The 17,685-nt window shown below is 35.7% G+C and overlaps 1 protein-coding gene across 1 annotated transcript; it reads right to left on the bottom strand.

Moving 5' to 3' along the window:
- Positions 1-4,770: 4,770 nt before the first annotated feature.
- Positions 4,771-5,220, bottom strand: LOC112001558 (uncharacterized). Its single transcript, XM_024033737.2, has one exon. It carries the CDS (start codon positions 5,218-5,220, stop codon positions 4,771-4,773), a length of 450 nt encoding a protein of 149 aa, XP_023889505.1.
- Positions 5,221-17,685: the final 12,465 nt, after the last annotated feature.

Here is a 17,685-nt window from a genome sequence, read left to right as displayed (position 1 = left end):
TAATGATGTTGTTGACAGTAGTGAATTATTGCCACCCTGACTTTACCAAAGCTAACAATAGTGCATTGTTGCTAACTCAGACAAATTAAACACGTATAAATAATAAGGAAAATGACCATGTACTTAAGCAAATAACCAAGAACATTAACTTACTCAAGGCAAGTGATCTGAGGAGCTGGATATAATCTGGAATCTGTTTTAACACTTAGAAAATATAAATAGAAAGTGCTAATTTACCCAAGGCATGTGGCTTGAGTAGCCAGGCATAACCAAGATTCTGTTTAACACTTAGAAAAATAAATAGAGAGTGTTAATTTACCCAATACATGTGGTTTGAGGAGCCAAGCATAACCAAAATTTTGTTTAACACTTAGAAAAATAAATAATAAATAGAGAGTGCTAATTTTCCCAAGGCATATGGTTAGAGGAGCCAGGCATAACAAAAGTTCTGTTTAACACTTAAAAAGATGTCATTAAGTATTAATTTACTCAAAACATATGGTCCAAGGGACCAGGCATAACTAAGGTTCTGTTTAACTAGGAGTCAGGTATGACCAAGGTTCTGTTTGGTATCCAAATAAATAATAGGAAGTACATCACATAATGTAATAAATTAGAATATGACAAGGGAAACTTTTATTAATTTTAATACATTCTCAGGTTGTTTACATTCCAGGGGCGTGGTACAATATTTTCATCTAGATCTTCAAGATAATAGGCACATATTCTAGCCATCGAGGTGATGCGATACATCTCTTCCCAGTTTGGCCCTAATTTTCCCTATGCTGGGTTCTTTGCAGTGTCTAAAACTTTTCTTAACACCAAGTCTCCAAGTGCTAGTGGCCTTAACTTCATATTGACATCATACTTGTAACGACCCCGCCCCATCTGTGTAGATATTGTTTGCTTTAAGACTCATACCCCTCACAGTTTTGTTCTCTCCCAAAGCACACTGCAGTGAGAGAAAATGCCTCTACACATTAAAGGGAGGGCATTCCTTATAAACCCATTCTCATGTACTTTCCTAGGCGATGTAGGATTCCATGGAATGCAAGACCCCCCTTTTTGGGTCACTACAATATCCACCCCCTTACCTGTGTAGATATTGTCCGCTTTGGGACCCATACCCCTTACGGTTTTGTTCTCCCCCAAAGCACATAGCAATGGGGAAAAATGTCTCTACACATTGAAGGGAGGTCATTCTTTATAAACACATTCTCATGTGCTTCCTTAGGCGATGTGGGATTCTATAGAATGCAAGACCCCCCCTTTTTGGGTCACTACAATACCCTTGCTTGAACTTGTGTTGATAATACGCCAATTGAACCATGGCATTTTCTCTTCGCTCTTCAATTAAGTCTAAGCTCTTACCTAATAGCCCATCATTGTTGCACGGGGTGAAAGAACTCATTGTCAGCGTTGGGAATCCAATCTCTGGAGGGATAACAGCCTCGACTCCATAAGTCATTGAAAAGGGTGTCTCTCTCATTGACCTACGAGGTGTGGTCCGATACGTCCAAATGAAGTGTGACAACTCTTCCACCCATTTTTCATTTGCATTATCCAATATTTTCTTGAGTCCATTCACTATGACCTTATTAACAGCCCCAGCTTGTCCATTCCCTTGTGGATAAGCCAAGGTGGAATACCTATTCATAATTCCCAGGTCACAACAATACCTCCTGAAGGCCTTGCTATCAAACTGAAGGTCATTGTCTAAGATTAGGGTATGGGGGATCCTGAACCAAGTGACAATATTTTTCCAAACAAACCTCTTGGCACCCACGTTCTTGATATTTGCCAATGGTTCAGTTTCAACCCACTTGGTGAAGTAATATGTGCCGACTAGTAAATAACTCTTATTTCCTACTGCCTTAAGGAAAGGACCTACAATGTCCAAAACCTCATTGAGCAAACGGTCAAGGGCTAGACAAAGAATTAAGGACTCCTCTCGATTAGTGAATGTTTGGTGCGATTCTTTGGCATTGATACTTCTTCACATACTCTTGTGTTTCCTTTTGCATGTTCGGCCACCAGTATTCCTGAGTGAAGGCTTTGTGAGACAAAGACTGCCTCTTGTGTGGCTTCCACAAATCACTTCATGTAACTTCTCAAGGAGTAGCTCTGATGCTTCAGGGTATATGCATAGCAAGTATGACCTAGAAAAAGAGCACTTGTACAATTTTTGGTCCTCGAACAACCAAAACCAAAGAGACTTTCTTCGCACCTTGTCAGCTTCTGATTTCTCCTCAGGCAAGATATATTCCTTAAGGAATAGCACTATAGGGTCTATCCAGCTAGGCCCCACCCTAATTTGATGGATATGGATCATCTCTCTCTTCACTTCAGTAGGCTTGTACAAGTCTTCAATAAGGATAACTCGAGATAAACCCTATGCCGAGGAGGTTGCAAGAGTGGCCAGAAAGTTAGCATGTGTGTTTCCACTCTTACGGATATGCAGCAAGCTAAAATACTCAAATCCTAATTACAAATGCCTAACTTGATTCAAATATTCTTGCATTCTCACATCTTTGGCCTCTAATTCCTTTTTCACTTGGCCCACGACCAATCTTGAATCCGAGAATATCTCCACTGCCTTTTGGCCCATTTTTGAACCATAGTCATTCCCACCAATAGAAGCTCATACTCAACCTCATTGTTTGTGGCCGAGAAGCCTAAACTTAAAGATTTCTCAATAGTGATCTTCTCTGGAGATACTAAAACTAGCCCCACTACGGATCTCCTTTGATTTGTTGCACCATCAATGTATACCCTCCAAAATAAAGGCTCCTGTAGGGAGACCATGCCAACTGATTTTCCATCCATGCCCTACCTCTCTACCTCTTCTTCTAATGGGGATTCAGCAAACTCGGCCACCAAACCTACGAGGACCTGGCCCTTGACAGAAGTGTGAGGCATATACTTAATGTCAAAAGCCCCTAGTATTGTACCCCACTTGGTAATCCTCCCTGTGAAATCAGCACTCCGAAGTAGGGATCGAAGTGGAAGTTAGGTCAAAATAACAACTGTATGGGATTTGAAGTAGTGAGGGAATTTGCGTGTAAAATGTACTACTGCCAAAATGGCATTCTCCAATGGTAGATAATGAATCTCTGCTTCATGCAACAACTTGCTTACATAGTAAACTGGCCTCTGCACGCTATTGTCAATTCACACTAGCACTAAGCTTACAGCATGAGAAGCCACAGCAACGTAAGCAAATAAGACCTCGTCCATCTTGGGTCTGGATATGACAGGTGGCTGAGAAAGGTATTCCTTAAGTTTTTGGAAGGCCGAGGCATACTCCTCAATCTACTCAAATCCCTTCCACTTATTCAACAGCTAGAAGAAGGGTCTGCATCTGTCCGCTGACCGAGAGATGAACTGATTCAAGGCAGCAGTCATTCCTATTAGCTTTTAGACCTCTTTAGGATTTCGAGGTGATTGTAGACTATTAATTGCCTTAACCTGATCAAGATTGACCTCAATTCCGGGATGAGTGACCATATATCCCATAAATTTGCCTGATCCCACACCAAAGGAGCACTTGGAGGCATTAAGGCGCAACTTGTGTTTCCTCAATATTTCGAAAATATCCCTGAGGTCTCCTAGGTGCTCGGACACCACCTTACTCTTTACCACTATATCATCTATATAGACCTCAATATTATTGCCCAACTATGATTCAAACATCCTAGTCATCATCTTTTAATAGGTAAGCCCTGCATTTTTCAAACCAAAAAGCATCACCTTGTAGTGGTAATTTCCAGTAGAAGTGGCAAAAGCTATCTTCTCTTGATCACCCAAGGCCAGTGGTATTTGATGGTATCCCTAAAATGCGTCCAAAATGCTCATCCGAGGATGGCCTACAGTTGCATTTACTAACTAGTCTATCCAAGGCATAGGAAAATGGTCTTTTGAACAGACCTTATTTAAATTTGTGAAGTCCACACACACTCGCCACTTCCTATTTTTCTTCTTCACCACTACAGTATTGGCCAGCCACTCCAGGTAAAACACCTCTTTAATAGCCTCAACCTGCTTGAGCCTCATTACCTCATCTTTGACAGCATCAGAATGATCCTTAGATGAGCACCGAGGTAGTTGCTTTCTAAGGGTGACAGATGGATTGACATTCAAATGATGATAGATGAAGCTCAGATCCACCCCAGGAGTTTCGTAAGCACTCCACACAAACACATCAATGTTCCTCCTAAGAAACTCTACCAGCTCTTCCTTTTCATGAGGAGGCAGCTGAGTTCCGGCCTAAAAAAACTTCTCTGGGTCATCACCTATAACAATTTTCTCTATATCCTCACATTTCGCCTTCTCGACTATCCCCTTCACGAGTAACACTAGAGTTCTAGATTGCTATAAACCCCTATCAGTAGAGGCCAAAATCACAGTTTCAGGCTGATGCATAATTGTGACCACCAAGCATTGTCTAGCCACGATCTAGCTCCCAACTAGCTCCTTGATTTGGTCCTCGAACGAATACTTCACTTTCAAATTGAGGGTGGAAGAAACAACCCCTAGGGCATGGAGCCAAGGTCATGCTACAATGGCTGTATATGGAGAATAAGCATCCACCATAATAAAATCCACCACCACCACCTTTAAGTCAGCCTGCGCGGGTAGTCTAATCTGACCTTTTGGAATAACAACCTTCCCATCAAAGCCCAACAAAGGTGAATCATAACTCGTCAAATCTTCCGGCTTCAAGTTTAGGCCCTTATACAAATTAGGATACATAATCTCTGCCCCACTATCCTAATCCACCATCACCGTCTTCACGTCATACCCCACTATTTTAAGGGTGATCACTAGGGTGTCATCATGTAGTTTTATGGTTCCGACCTTATCCTTATTCGAGAAGCTCAACGCTGGTCGGACCTCCATCCTAGCCCTCTTTGGCTCATGTACAAAGTCCTTAGCAGGTGGCCTAGCCACAGACATCACCTTGGACGAATGAGAACTAGTCCTCCTCGAAGCAACGATAATGACACTGATTGTGCCCAAAGGGGCTCTTGAAGAAGCATCTCTCCGAGGCTCTAATCCTGCCTGGCCCCCCTGACCACTGGGATGATATAGAAATTGCTTCAACCTTCCTTCTCGGACCAATTGATCCCACAAAGTCCTACAATCCTCTGTGGTATGTCTGCGGTCCTGGTGGTATTGGCAGTGAAGGTTTTGATTACGCTTCATGTGGTCGCCTCCCATCTTATTTAGTCATTTAAAGAATGGCTTATTCTTAATATTCTCCAAAACCTAGTGTACTGATTCTCAAAACACCGTATTAACCATCTGAGCATTGGTAGACCCCAATTGCCTAACAAAGTCTCTCCGAGGCCAATTATTATTGTATTGATCCGACCTGAAATCCCTCATCTCCTGAGGGATAACCTTAGCCTTCCCCATCCCTTGTTGTTGGTCTCCCTCAACTCGCTTATACTTATCAATCTGGTCCATGAGCTGACATACACGGGTAGTAGGTTTCCCAGTCAAAGACTTTCCCAAACCATGCTCGATAGGTAGGCCGACCTTGAAAGTCCTTATGGAAACATCATCGAAGTCACCATCTATCTCATTGAACATCTCCTAGTATCTGTCTGAGTACGTTTTTGGGATCTCCACTTCTCTCAGATTCAAGGACAGTTAAGAATCTAAGGGTCGGGCCCCAGGCTAGACGGGAACACCTTGCACATCAAGGCCTCATTCCTAGAGTGGACAGCCATTCTCTAGTTAAAGTGGCTTACATGCTCCATAAGGTCAGTTCGTCCATTGTAAATGGTGAACGTTGGTTAAGTGAATCGACGATGAAGTTTTGCCCCTTCAATTCTGCGCGTGAAAGGCAACTTGGAAATTTGGTTCAAAGCCTTGCTCATGGCATCGTTTTCCAGGCCTTTGCGAGACAGGCTCCTACTCTTATGCTCATGGTGGTAATCCTTATCACACGAGAAATACTCATTGGGTGGAGTTCTCGATCTGGGTCTATAGCTAGCATCCCCCTCATCACTAGAAGAAACGTTAGAGTTGGGGGGAGTTCGTCTTTGCCGTTCATGACGCAACTTCCTCTTCAAATGATCAATCTCCAGTTGCATGACTTTGGCATTTTCCTTATAAGAGACATGACTCCCACCTCGAGAGTGGCTTCTACTATTATAGGTGGTACACACACTAGCCTCCCAGTCCCTTTTGCGTTCAAGATTAAGGAAATGATCTTGACGTTGGGACCCCGTAGATTCCTCTCGGTTTGGACCTGTACCTACCATAACTGACCGTTACACTCACTATATCACAAGGATTCCCCATAGATGACGCCAATTGTAAGGATGCGGTTTAAGTCCTAAGCCCAAAAAGTAAGTGGATCTAGGCCCAATGAGCCCAATACAATGAATTTGTAAAGAGTGGGTTGGAAAACTAGGTTATAATGAGTTGGGTAACAATTATAATGGATCCAAATGACAATAAAGTAAAAGTGGGCTAGTTTTATCTAAGGAAAATTATCCTTGGCACAGTTCGAGGAGATCAGTTTTTGTATATATTACCTGAAGTTGGTTACAAATACAGTTCTAATTGCTATAGTGTTTCTTTCTTAATTCTCCGATCCCTTTCTCTTAAGGCTCTCCTTCTCATTTATACTATCTCTCCCTTATCATTTCTACCTTCCACGTGGATAGTAGATCGCTTGTGTTAATCCCTGTCCCATTAGCACCCTCCTGAAGTCTTTGGGGGTAGCTATAAGACTAAAAAGTATTGTTCATATATCACTTGCTCATTAATGTGGCAAGAGAGTTAGCTACAGAGCATTTAATGCGGTGGTAGCAGCTTTCCCTTAGATATTTCTTAGCTCCCATCCCTCTTGTACGTTCATAATGCATGTCCTTATCAATAAAACTTCCTGGAACGTCACCCTGAATGATAGGACACACATTTTGATCTTCGCTTCTTTTAGCTGAGGGGATATTCCTCTTCGGCCTACCTTCCCCAACCCTCTCATTTGTAGCTTACTCACGCGGCTCTGAGTCTTACATATACTTTTGGGCCCCTTATCCCTACAATAAGAGATAATAGATGATTTTTAAGATTTAATTTTAACAACACTAATCTTGAATATACTAAGAAACAATATGCTTAATGAATTTATACTTTATCCTTTATTCTCTTGTTGTTCTGTGGATATATTTTTTATAATGAAATAACGCATGCCACAAGACTCATCTCTCACCTAAGATTTATTATCTCAAAGAACTCATGTTGACTTGAAAAATCTTCCTTTGAATCATAGGTTGCGAAGAATCTCATCTTATCATCCTAATAATGAAGATGAAATGAGAAAATATTATTTACAAAGAAATCCTCATAGGTTGCGAACAGTCTCATCTTATCATCCTAATAGTAAAGATGAAATAAGAAAATATTATTTACAAAAGAAATCCTTATCAACCGCTTTAACAGGAATTTGAATAACCTTCCTAGAAAAAATTTCTATAGCCGCCACTGCGTGCGTGCAGTGCATTCAATTTCTTCAACCAACGTCATACAAGAGTAAAGATAATCATTGGGCACAAACCTTATGTTATGTATGTAAGTGGTAGGAATACATTAAACTACGGAACTTGATTGTTTTCAAGAATGAACAGTAGCGTGATTGGTTGCCCAGAAATCCCATCAAGTCATAATCCGAGAAAGAAATTGTAATTACGAACTCACATGGGCGGCTTTAACTGAGGTTAACTTCACTTACCATGCACGTTAAGATTGTCTTAGGTATGGCCAGCAATAAGCAATCTTACCACATCACGTTGGTTACTTTGTGAGCTTCTTCCAACTTTTTATTTTTTTTTTTAAATAAACCAGCTTGAGTTCTGCTTAAGCCATCAACGCCCCTCAACTTAAGTCACATCATGCAAAATTATACATATACTTGCTATAACTGCTACTCTCTCTTCCTTAGAAAATTCTTCGTAAACCCCACTTTTTTCTTCTTCTTTGTTTTTTAACAAATACTAATAATAAGTTTGAATTATCTTAACCATTTTTTGGTAAAAGTAACTTTCCCACTAATCCTGGATATGATTTCTAAGTTTCTAACTCAATTTCAATGCATGTTACCCCCATTAGTCATTAGCTAGTGTCAATCTCACACGAAAGTGGAATCTTGTGGAGAGTAAATTATAATTACCTTTTAGAATTTTTTGCAATAATTGGTTGCTTTCAAGACTCAAATCCTCAAAGATTCGATTGATAGCCCAAGATTTAGTATTGGACCAAACAATGGTTTATCTTCATAGCTAGTAAATAAAATATAGTTTCATGAAAATTCTTAAATTATCCGCACAAATTGAGGTGACTGTAGCTTCTTTTCTTTTTTTTTGAGAAGGGACTGTAGCATATTTTGGAAGGAGAGTATGACCAAAAGTGAGAACAAAATGCCTACGAGATTTTAAGATGGAAGACAGACCCAACGGAGAATCCACACAAAAAAATTATATTGGTATTTTATTAGTTTGATAGGACTAATTTGAAAACTCCAATCTAGTTTTCTTCTTACAAAACAAAAGCCACATCGTTTCCTGGTTCCTTTATGGAAATCTCAATTATTTTCTTGGCTCACAACCATAAAGAAGAAACAAAGAAAACACATGTTTATCAAAAAAAAAAAACACATATTACCCATTAAAAAAAAACAGACCATACATATTTTTTATGAATTGTCGGAGTCACTTTCTAACAAATTAGATTTTCAAATTGATAGTTCACAAATAAAAGTAATATGTTATGTCCAAAATCCAGCAAAGATAAAAATTGAAATAATAACCTCCGTGGGTTTAGGTGAGCAAAGGTCCAAAATTAGGTTTTATGATTTGCTTCTTTGACTTTGAATAAAACATGTCTGTTGTACAGTGTACATACAGATAGAAAGGTTTAAAAAAGAGCTCCCAAGTTCAATCAAAAAAAGAACCCAAGTCCTAAGTAATGTACTCCAACCTTTTTTCCTTTTTGCAATTTCAAGTAAAATAATAAGGGGGTACATTTTATCAACTTTTATTAACGTGACCAAGTGGGTCTAGACCCTAGAGAGAAAGAACTAAAATTTAAAAAAATAAGTAAATAAATAAAGTAACAGAGAATGTTAGATGGCTTAAAAATCACTCTAACTCTCTAAGAATTGGGCCAGCACGTGTGCACGCTCACTGGGATTTTGCACAACATTCAATACGATAAAAGAAGAAGAAGAAGATGATGAAGAAGAAGAAGCCAAGGGACCCAACACAAATGCCAAATGCGTTAAGCAACATCCCCTTAGTTCCCTCTTCCTAATCTCATTTATAGTTCGTTACGCTAAATTCTCACAAATCCCAATTACATTAATAATTAATATACTAACTATTATATCATTATTCTTAGGAATGAGAATGGCGGAATTTTACGCTACCTTGAGCTGCCAGGAAGATTTAATTATGTTTGTTTTACTGTGTAATCATAATGTAGGTGTCCTATAACCCTTGTGATGAGTTATAAGTTCTGTTTTTTACGATGTAATCATGCATAGTAGTTACTTTTTTTTATAATTATTTGGGGGGGATTTGGTTGTTGAATGTTCAAGCTCACAATTATCTTGAACAGTTTTACTATTCATGAACTAATAAAAACATTGGATACTTATTTTCCTTGTTTTCTAACAAATGACACCTAGTTTGTGCTTTGATTATTACCTGGAAACCTAAAATCTTGTCTCTTAATTTTATGTCTGTATGTCAGTATGGGAAGATTTAATTATGTTTTTGTTACTGTTTAATAATAATGTACCTGCCCTATTCCCTTGCATTGAGTTTTAAGTTCTATTTTAACTATGTAATAATGTAGTAGTTACTATTTTTATAATATGTACTTATTATTTGGGGGGACTTTGGTTGTTGAATGTTTAAGCTTCACAATGTTCGTGAACAGTTTTATTATTCATGAACAAACAAAAAAAAAGGATTCTTTTATGCTTTTAACTAGATATATTCTAATTAACAAATTAATATCACCCAGTTTGTATTTTGAGTGACTGGAAACTTAAATACTGTCTCTTAATTTTATATATGTATATGTGAACTTATAATGTGGTAAATCCTATCAATTAATGCTCAATTTTGTTCTATTGCCATGGGTTTTGGTTTGTAAGATTCAACGAAGGATTCAAGGAAAGATTGATATCTCTTTTTTTGCCAGAATCTATTATTGACACCTTTAGGGAATATGGCTTCAGTTCCTTTTTGTTATTTCTCTAATTAAATAAATAAATAAATAAATAAGAACCCCAATAAAAATGAAAGAAAAAAAAAATATATATATATATATATATGAAATAGGGTTTTTCACCAAAAGTGACAAATGATTGGTTTGCTTTGAATTAATACTTTGATATTTTTTTCGGATTATTACAATGATTTTAACTATGATTTTTAATTATAGTTAATGATGCTTATTTATTTCGAAAAGAATCTGAATTAGAAGTGGAATTAGGCCTGAAGAGAATATAAACGTGAAGAATCAGACAACAGTGGTTAAGATGGCATGTCATCGATCTCGTGGTATCATTGACTTACATGGGTTCTTTTTTTTTTAATTGAGAATCAGAGTGAATCCAGAGTCCTACAAAGCTCTCGTGATCTTTAGTTAGGGTTAGTCACCGACCGTGTATTATAACAAATGAATGATTTGTAAGTTTGTTTAAGATATACGCAGAAAATTGTAATCATCAATTTTTAATATGCTTACCATTATTAATTGATAACTACGAGTATCAATCAGGCGGTAATTCAGTATTCCCTTTCTTCCACGTTATTTTATCGCCATCACGTAGTTTAAGTGTTTTGGATTTTAAACATCAATATCTTTTAATGGCTATCTTATCCACCCCTAGAAAAAATAAACCCAAAAGTTATCCTCAAGTATTCAAACAAAGTGGCTAGCTAGAAGCTAGAACCATCTTCTCAACAAAAAAAAAAAAGTTGCTAGAACTGCAGGAGATGCATGTGTGTGATTTTGTCCACATTCACTTGTAATTTATATGGATAATGAGTGCAAAGGGGCTTCTTTTCTCTTTCTCTCTTTTCATTCAAGTATCTTACTTTTTAGTTTTTATTCAACAGAGAAAAAAAAGGTACCTATGCATTTTATCAGCCAAAAAATATATGCATGATATATATCATAGTTAATAAAATACTCTTATTACGACATCATATATTATATGTATATATGTATCTTTAAAAAAAATTAGCTAAATGATGGTGCGTAATATTGGTTAACCATAGACTCCCAGTTACCAGATCTAATCGTCAATGGGAAGTATAAAAAGTACGCATAGTTGGACCAATTAAAAGTGAAAAATGGGGTTGCTTTCTCAACAAACTACGATAAAATTGAGCCCAAAAATCCCAATTCAAGATAAACTCACGAGGAATTTTGATCTACTCTAGCAGTTCAAAATTGATTAATACGTAAAGATGCATGTACTTGCTGAGTCACACAAAACTCTACACGCCCTATGCTACCTCGGTTAGAGTGTAATTTAGTGACGTTTTTTTACTATTGGACTCTCTCCATCTATGGTCTATGGTGTAGCACTACGCTACTTGGCCTAGCAATACAACGCTTATATCATTCACAAAAATTATATATCATCTAGACTTCTTGTTAAAAATCTCACGACTCTAGACTTCTTGTTATTATTTTGTTCTTCTTATTGTGTTACTTTAGAGTCCCATCATGTTAGATAAAAAGTTATATATTAATTATCTACCAGGATAATCCTCCCAGGCCTACGGTGAGAAATGAAAAGATTTGTGTTCCACCCACTCCATATCTTAAACCTTATCTCTTCCCAAAAGTTTTTAATCCCATCTTCTGTGTTTGGTAGGAGTTTTACTTTTTCCTCTGTCTATCAATAAATATCAAGGGTTTATAGTTTAAACGTGTTGAAAAATATCCAGTACTGTACAAATATTTCTGGAAAATGCAAATTGCCTTGAATTTCTTAGCCAGTTCAAGAAATATGGTATGTGGCACTATACCATTGGTTCCAAGAATTGTAGAAGAGTTGACCATGACAGAGAGTCAGTGAGGGACAGTGATAATTCCATAAGAATCCAGTAGAAGAGAAGAGAGAAACGCATAATGACTACAGTAACCTTGGTCGGGTTTATAAAGTTCACTTATCATGCACGTAAAGGTAAAAATATACTTGTCCCAGAACCAGGAGGCATTAAGCAATGTGACCTACCCATTGCTTGCACGGCCAAACACTGTGACTGTGTTTGTGTGACCGATCGACGATATCAATGCCGTGTTGTCAAGAAAGCCCCTATAATCACTGCATCAAGTGCTCTATTTTCAGGGGATGTTTATGTCTTTTGTGCGAATTTCGTTACTCATTTCAGGCCCTTGAATCAAGTAACAAAAAGTGTGACTTTTCTTTACTCTACCATTGAGTTGTCACACTTGCTCTCAGACATGGGACAAAATGTTAGGACAAAATCTAAGAGATAAGTTTTCAAAGCTATGAATTAAAAAAAAAGGGTCCGGTAATGTGCGCTTTCGTTAATTATATATTTTGAAAAAACAAATTATGAAGAATTGAAAAAATTATCAAAATAATTAATATTTTTTTTTTATAAATATTTTCTTAAAATAAATTATTAATATATATTTTAAGGACCTACGACAATAAATTTCAAAAAAAATAAACAATTATCAAAATAATTAATATTTTTTTTTTATAAATATTTTCTTAAAATAAATTATTAATATATATTTTAAGGACCTACGACAATAAATTTCAAAAAAAATAAACAATGTTTGATGTAAAAGACCAGTCAAAGGTTCTGTCAAATATTTTTTTTAATCTCTGACTTGTTCTGATTCTTTCTTAGATCACTACCAAGTCACGTGGAGGATCACGTGTAGTTACATCAACGGCTCAGATTAGACATGCATGGAAAATCAGATTTAGTCAGCATTAATGCTTGCTTGTATATGAAAAATCTTAGGGTGTATCAAATACTATTTATTTTTTTATTTTATTTTTTGGGTAAAGGATTGGTAGGCTTCGAATACTAAAAGGTTAAGTAAAGTATATAGTTTGGCCTGCATGTGGCCCGACCAACCCAAACATCAACGGTTGACCATAATCTGACTGTTGTACAAATATGATTATCACCAATTTTTAATTTTTTTTTTCCTTGTTGCCAATTAAAAAACACGACTTTAATCAGTCATAAAGTTTGTGTTTTTTTTTTTTAATTTTTTATTTTTTACGATTGATTATATTAATCACATTCAAAGCACAAGTTAAACAAGCATAAATGGCTTGGACCATACTCAACCATGGGATAGTATCACGTGGTAGCTCATGCTTGAAGAACCCCATTTTAATTTTTCACACCCTTTACGAGGGTCCCTATTTAGCAAATGAATGGCCACTGCGTCAAGCAACATCCTCTGTATTGTCTCCTTCAAAATTCTCTTTGGAGTCAGTGGTGGTAGTTTATAGATTAAGAGATCTTCTCTTTTCACTCTCTTAAGTTAAAGCTTTTTTTGAATCTATCAACGTACACAATGGAGGATAAGGAGGAAAAATGAGATTGATATTTCTCTACGTTAAACTGTGCCTTAAACTCTCACAAGTTTCCATGATTTGTATTTTGTGACCGTAATAATAACCCTCATGTAAATAAAACCTTTACAACTACACTCAATCCCATTCCTTGCGATTAAATTAATAGACTTTGTCATTTTATATATCATATACTTTTCTTTCTATATGATACATACCACAACCACCTGATCTTGTTTTCTAAGCTAAAAAAACGTTCCTGCATTAGGTATGAGACAAAATCATAAATGGGTCTTGCCGTCTTGGCCATATCATTCTTTTTTTTGTGTGACAAGGTGTGGTGTAGATGCTACCAAGCGTTTTCATTTTCTTCAAGTAAATTTTGGGTGGTCCAGCAATTAAAGAGGGAAAAAGATTGGGATAAAATGACTTTTATTCTTTGAAAAAATAGTGGTTATTTTGGTCTATTGGTACATTATATTTGTGTCCATAAAAACAAAGTGGGTGTCCATCCCTGTCAAATTAAACATAGAATCATGGTGTGGAGTAGATGCTGAGTTTAAACATCTAGATATGATGGTGTGACATTACTCTTGGACTTTGGACAATAAACCGTACTAGGCAGGATTAAGGTTAAGCATTACAATTGTGGACCCATTGAGGACCCTTAATTCTTTGGATAAAGTCTACTATGACAATGTCCAATAATAAAATTATCACCAATATATATGATCTCCAATCTTACTCTCTTTTTTTTTACTCATAAGAAAATTTAATTCCGTTATGATAGGAGTAGAGTCAAACTAATAATTTAAAATGACTTTGAGTACTTGACACAATTATATAACTTACTAAAATTTCATCTAACCTCAAACATTTAATTCATAGATGCCTTTTTTGAAACTCTGAATATCTTTTCAAATAATTCTTTGCCTTCAATTTCCAAACTAAGATATGGTTGTCTTTCTGTTTTTTTCTTTTCTTTTTTTTAGTATTGATGGATAAAATAAGGTAGACGTACTGGTAGTGTTTAATCATACATCCTACCACGTTTAATTTTAAAGACAAAAAAACAAGCAATTGTTTTAAATAAATTCAACAAAAGTTTTGACAATTTCAATAGATTGCTAGAGTATACCTCGTACACTACAATCACCATCATTATTAAGTGTTGTTTGTGTACAACTTTTTTGTTTAGCTTTTATTTTTTTTATTTTTTTTCATTTACAGCTTTTTAAAATATCAACTTGTCTCTCTTTTTTTCTTTTTTCTTTTTTCTTTTTTTTTTTTTTTCATTTACAGCTTTTTAAAATATCAACTTGTCTCTCTTTTTTTCTTTTTTTCTTTTTTCTTTTTTTTTTTTGAAATAGAAATATACTCTAGCTTATTTTTAGTAAAAAAATAATAATAAGAAAAAAACCAAATAATTGACTTAAAGATAATAATTTGGACAAAATTTGGCAATAAACTTGGTAAGGTTATTGGATATGAATTTTGACAAATACACCATTAAATTACATTTTTTTTTTCTTAAATCCTAAATACTTTTAAAATTTTCAAAATATCAAAGACTATTAACTATACCATCAATCAAATATTTAAATTTCAAGTTTTTATAGTCTAAAATTATGTATAAAAAATAAGTTTATGATTTAATAGTAAATAACATCTAATTGGCAAGAAATCTGACATGTGTTTTAAGAACATAAAAAACATACAATTCAATGGTTAAAATTTTAAAATATATAAAAATGTTAATTTTTTTAGTGTAAGTTGTAGCCTTAGGTTATGTAGGGACCAGATTAGGGCACTTCTTCAAGTTGAGAGAGTGGACCCAAGCCTAACTTGCCCTTCAATGAATTTATAGAGAGTGGGCTCAAGAACTAGGCCTCAGTAAGGGATGTAACTACCTTGCATGGTTGCATGTAGGTTTAACAACTTAAACATGAATTGGGGTGCACAATGATGCTCCTCGGACTTGTCTTCCGGAGCTTGGCGTTCTTATTATTTCTTTTAAGATTGATTACAAAGGTTGAGAGAATACAAGTCGCTACCGTCCTCCTTCATGCAGATCTTTTTCGTCCCCCTTTCAAGAGAGACTCCTTACATTATATAACTCTCTCTAAACTGATCCTAACCCTAAATTTGTTGATCAGCCAAGCCACCATTTGAGAGTCTGTCCCATCAGCCACATCTCTATTCCCCCTGTGAGTTGTAGCACCCAAGACAATACTGTTCAGGAGTCCTATCCTCATTAATGCGGCCAGAACGCTAGTTGAGGGAATTCAATGTGGAGGTGACAGCTCGCCTAAGACTTGCTCCTTCACCGTGCTCCCGTCGCCGACGCGTGGCACTTGCCCCTCTCCTCCTCGGATATTCAAGAAGACCCCTCTTTGGTGGAGTGGTGCTCGTGTACTTCCGAGGTCTCAGATGTCCGAGGGCGAGGTCATCCTCCGATATGTTCCTTGGGGGCTGGACACCGCGCTTTCATCCTCGGACCCCACATGCATCCTCGGCGCGGGCCTCTGGGCCTAGCTTGAGGTGGACCGAGGCTGCCTGATTTTCTGGCCCCACAGGTTACAACTAAATTTGTAGCCAATCCTTGTCCCTAAAATTTTATCCAAATTAAAGCTTATTTCTCCTTACAATTTTATGCATAAAAAAATGAAAATGCAAAAAAAAAAAAAATAAGTAATGTTTGACATTGTATTTTTAAAACTAGGATAAGAAAAGTATGTCATAAGAATTTTTTTTGAAAGTTTCCATTTTAAAGCAAACTTCATTTTCGCATGCACTACAATTTTTGACCTAACTGCACGTTTTAAATATTTGATAAAAAGCTATTTATTTTTTCTTACTTTTTGTCTCAAGTTTTAAAAATAATAAAAAAAAAGCTACTTTTTTGAAATTAATCTAATATTTATATTTTTTCACAAATTTAGAATAAAAGTTATCAAAAATTATATCTTTTATCTCATATTTAGAATAACTTAGATAGAGGAAAATCTTAATATGATTGAGGCTACACTAGCTCATAATGTATTGAATTTATCTTCTTCTTAATAAAAGTTATAGCATTCTCATTAAAAAAAAAATGTTTTTTTTTTACCGAAGTGGACACTTCTTCTATATAATAATAATAATAATAATAATAATAATAATAAAAAAGACACTTTAAGAGTTTGATATCCAAATTGCAACTTGTGAAAGCACCTTAAAATTCGTCTTTTTTAAAAATATTTATTTATTTAATTGTCTATTGAGAAGTTACACTTATTCAGGGCGACAAGGGAGAAAGGTTTACAGTTTACACAAGACTTTCAAATATATAAATTTACATTATCCTCTTCTTTTTTATAAAAGAAGGAGGTTTCAAATTTCATATAAGTTAAATCTCAATGGAAAATTTCACATTATTATCATAATAAATAAATAAAATGATATAGTCGATATATAAGTCAAAGGTATACAATAATAGTATGAACAAATGTGAAAATAAAGAAAGCTGTATAAGAAGAATTAAAATTTAATAGAAACTTCACAGTAGTTGAGTAAAGAAAAAGGACTGTAAGTGCAACCTAGATACTGTGCCATTGAATCTGTTGGATATAAAAATGTAGTCAAGCCAAACTGTAGCAAGATACTATTTATTTAAAATTAAAAAGGACTTATTATTCCAAATGGTACCTTCCCATACATTAAGTGTATGGAGAATTGGAAGGGTCCGTGTAGGGGTGATAAAATTGGACATGGCCCACAAACCCGACACGATACAACACAAAATTAGCATATTATAGGTTGAGGCTTAATGGATTCGTATTATATTCGAGTTGACACGATTAACCCGTTTAATAAACGAGTTACGTTATTGTTCAACCTATGGAACCTGTTTGATCCATCTAACCTGTTTAATTAAATATATCTTACTAATATACCCTTCAAACCCTAAGTATATAGATTTATTAGTTGTTATGATTTACTTTCTTTGATATAATGTGATTGATTATTTGTAATATTGAGATATACTTTAGTTTTGAATGATTATTTGTGACGCAGTTACTCATTAGTTTTGAATTTTA

This window comes from Quercus suber, unplaced genomic scaffold, assembly GCF_002906115.3.
Source record: "Quercus suber isolate HL8 unplaced genomic scaffold, Cork oak 2.0 scaffold_456, whole genome shotgun sequence".
Taxonomy (NCBI): domain Eukaryota; kingdom Viridiplantae; phylum Streptophyta; class Magnoliopsida; order Fagales; family Fagaceae; genus Quercus; species Quercus suber.
Note: the sequence above shows the minus strand (reverse complement) of the source record. Positions and strands in the feature narration are given on the sequence as shown.

Bases quoted from the DNA above. Each gene is read 5' to 3' on its own strand.
- LOC112001558 (XM_024033737.2), bottom strand. From the start codon at position 5,220: ATGGGAGGCGACCACATGAAGCGTAATCAAAACCTTCACTGCCAATAC.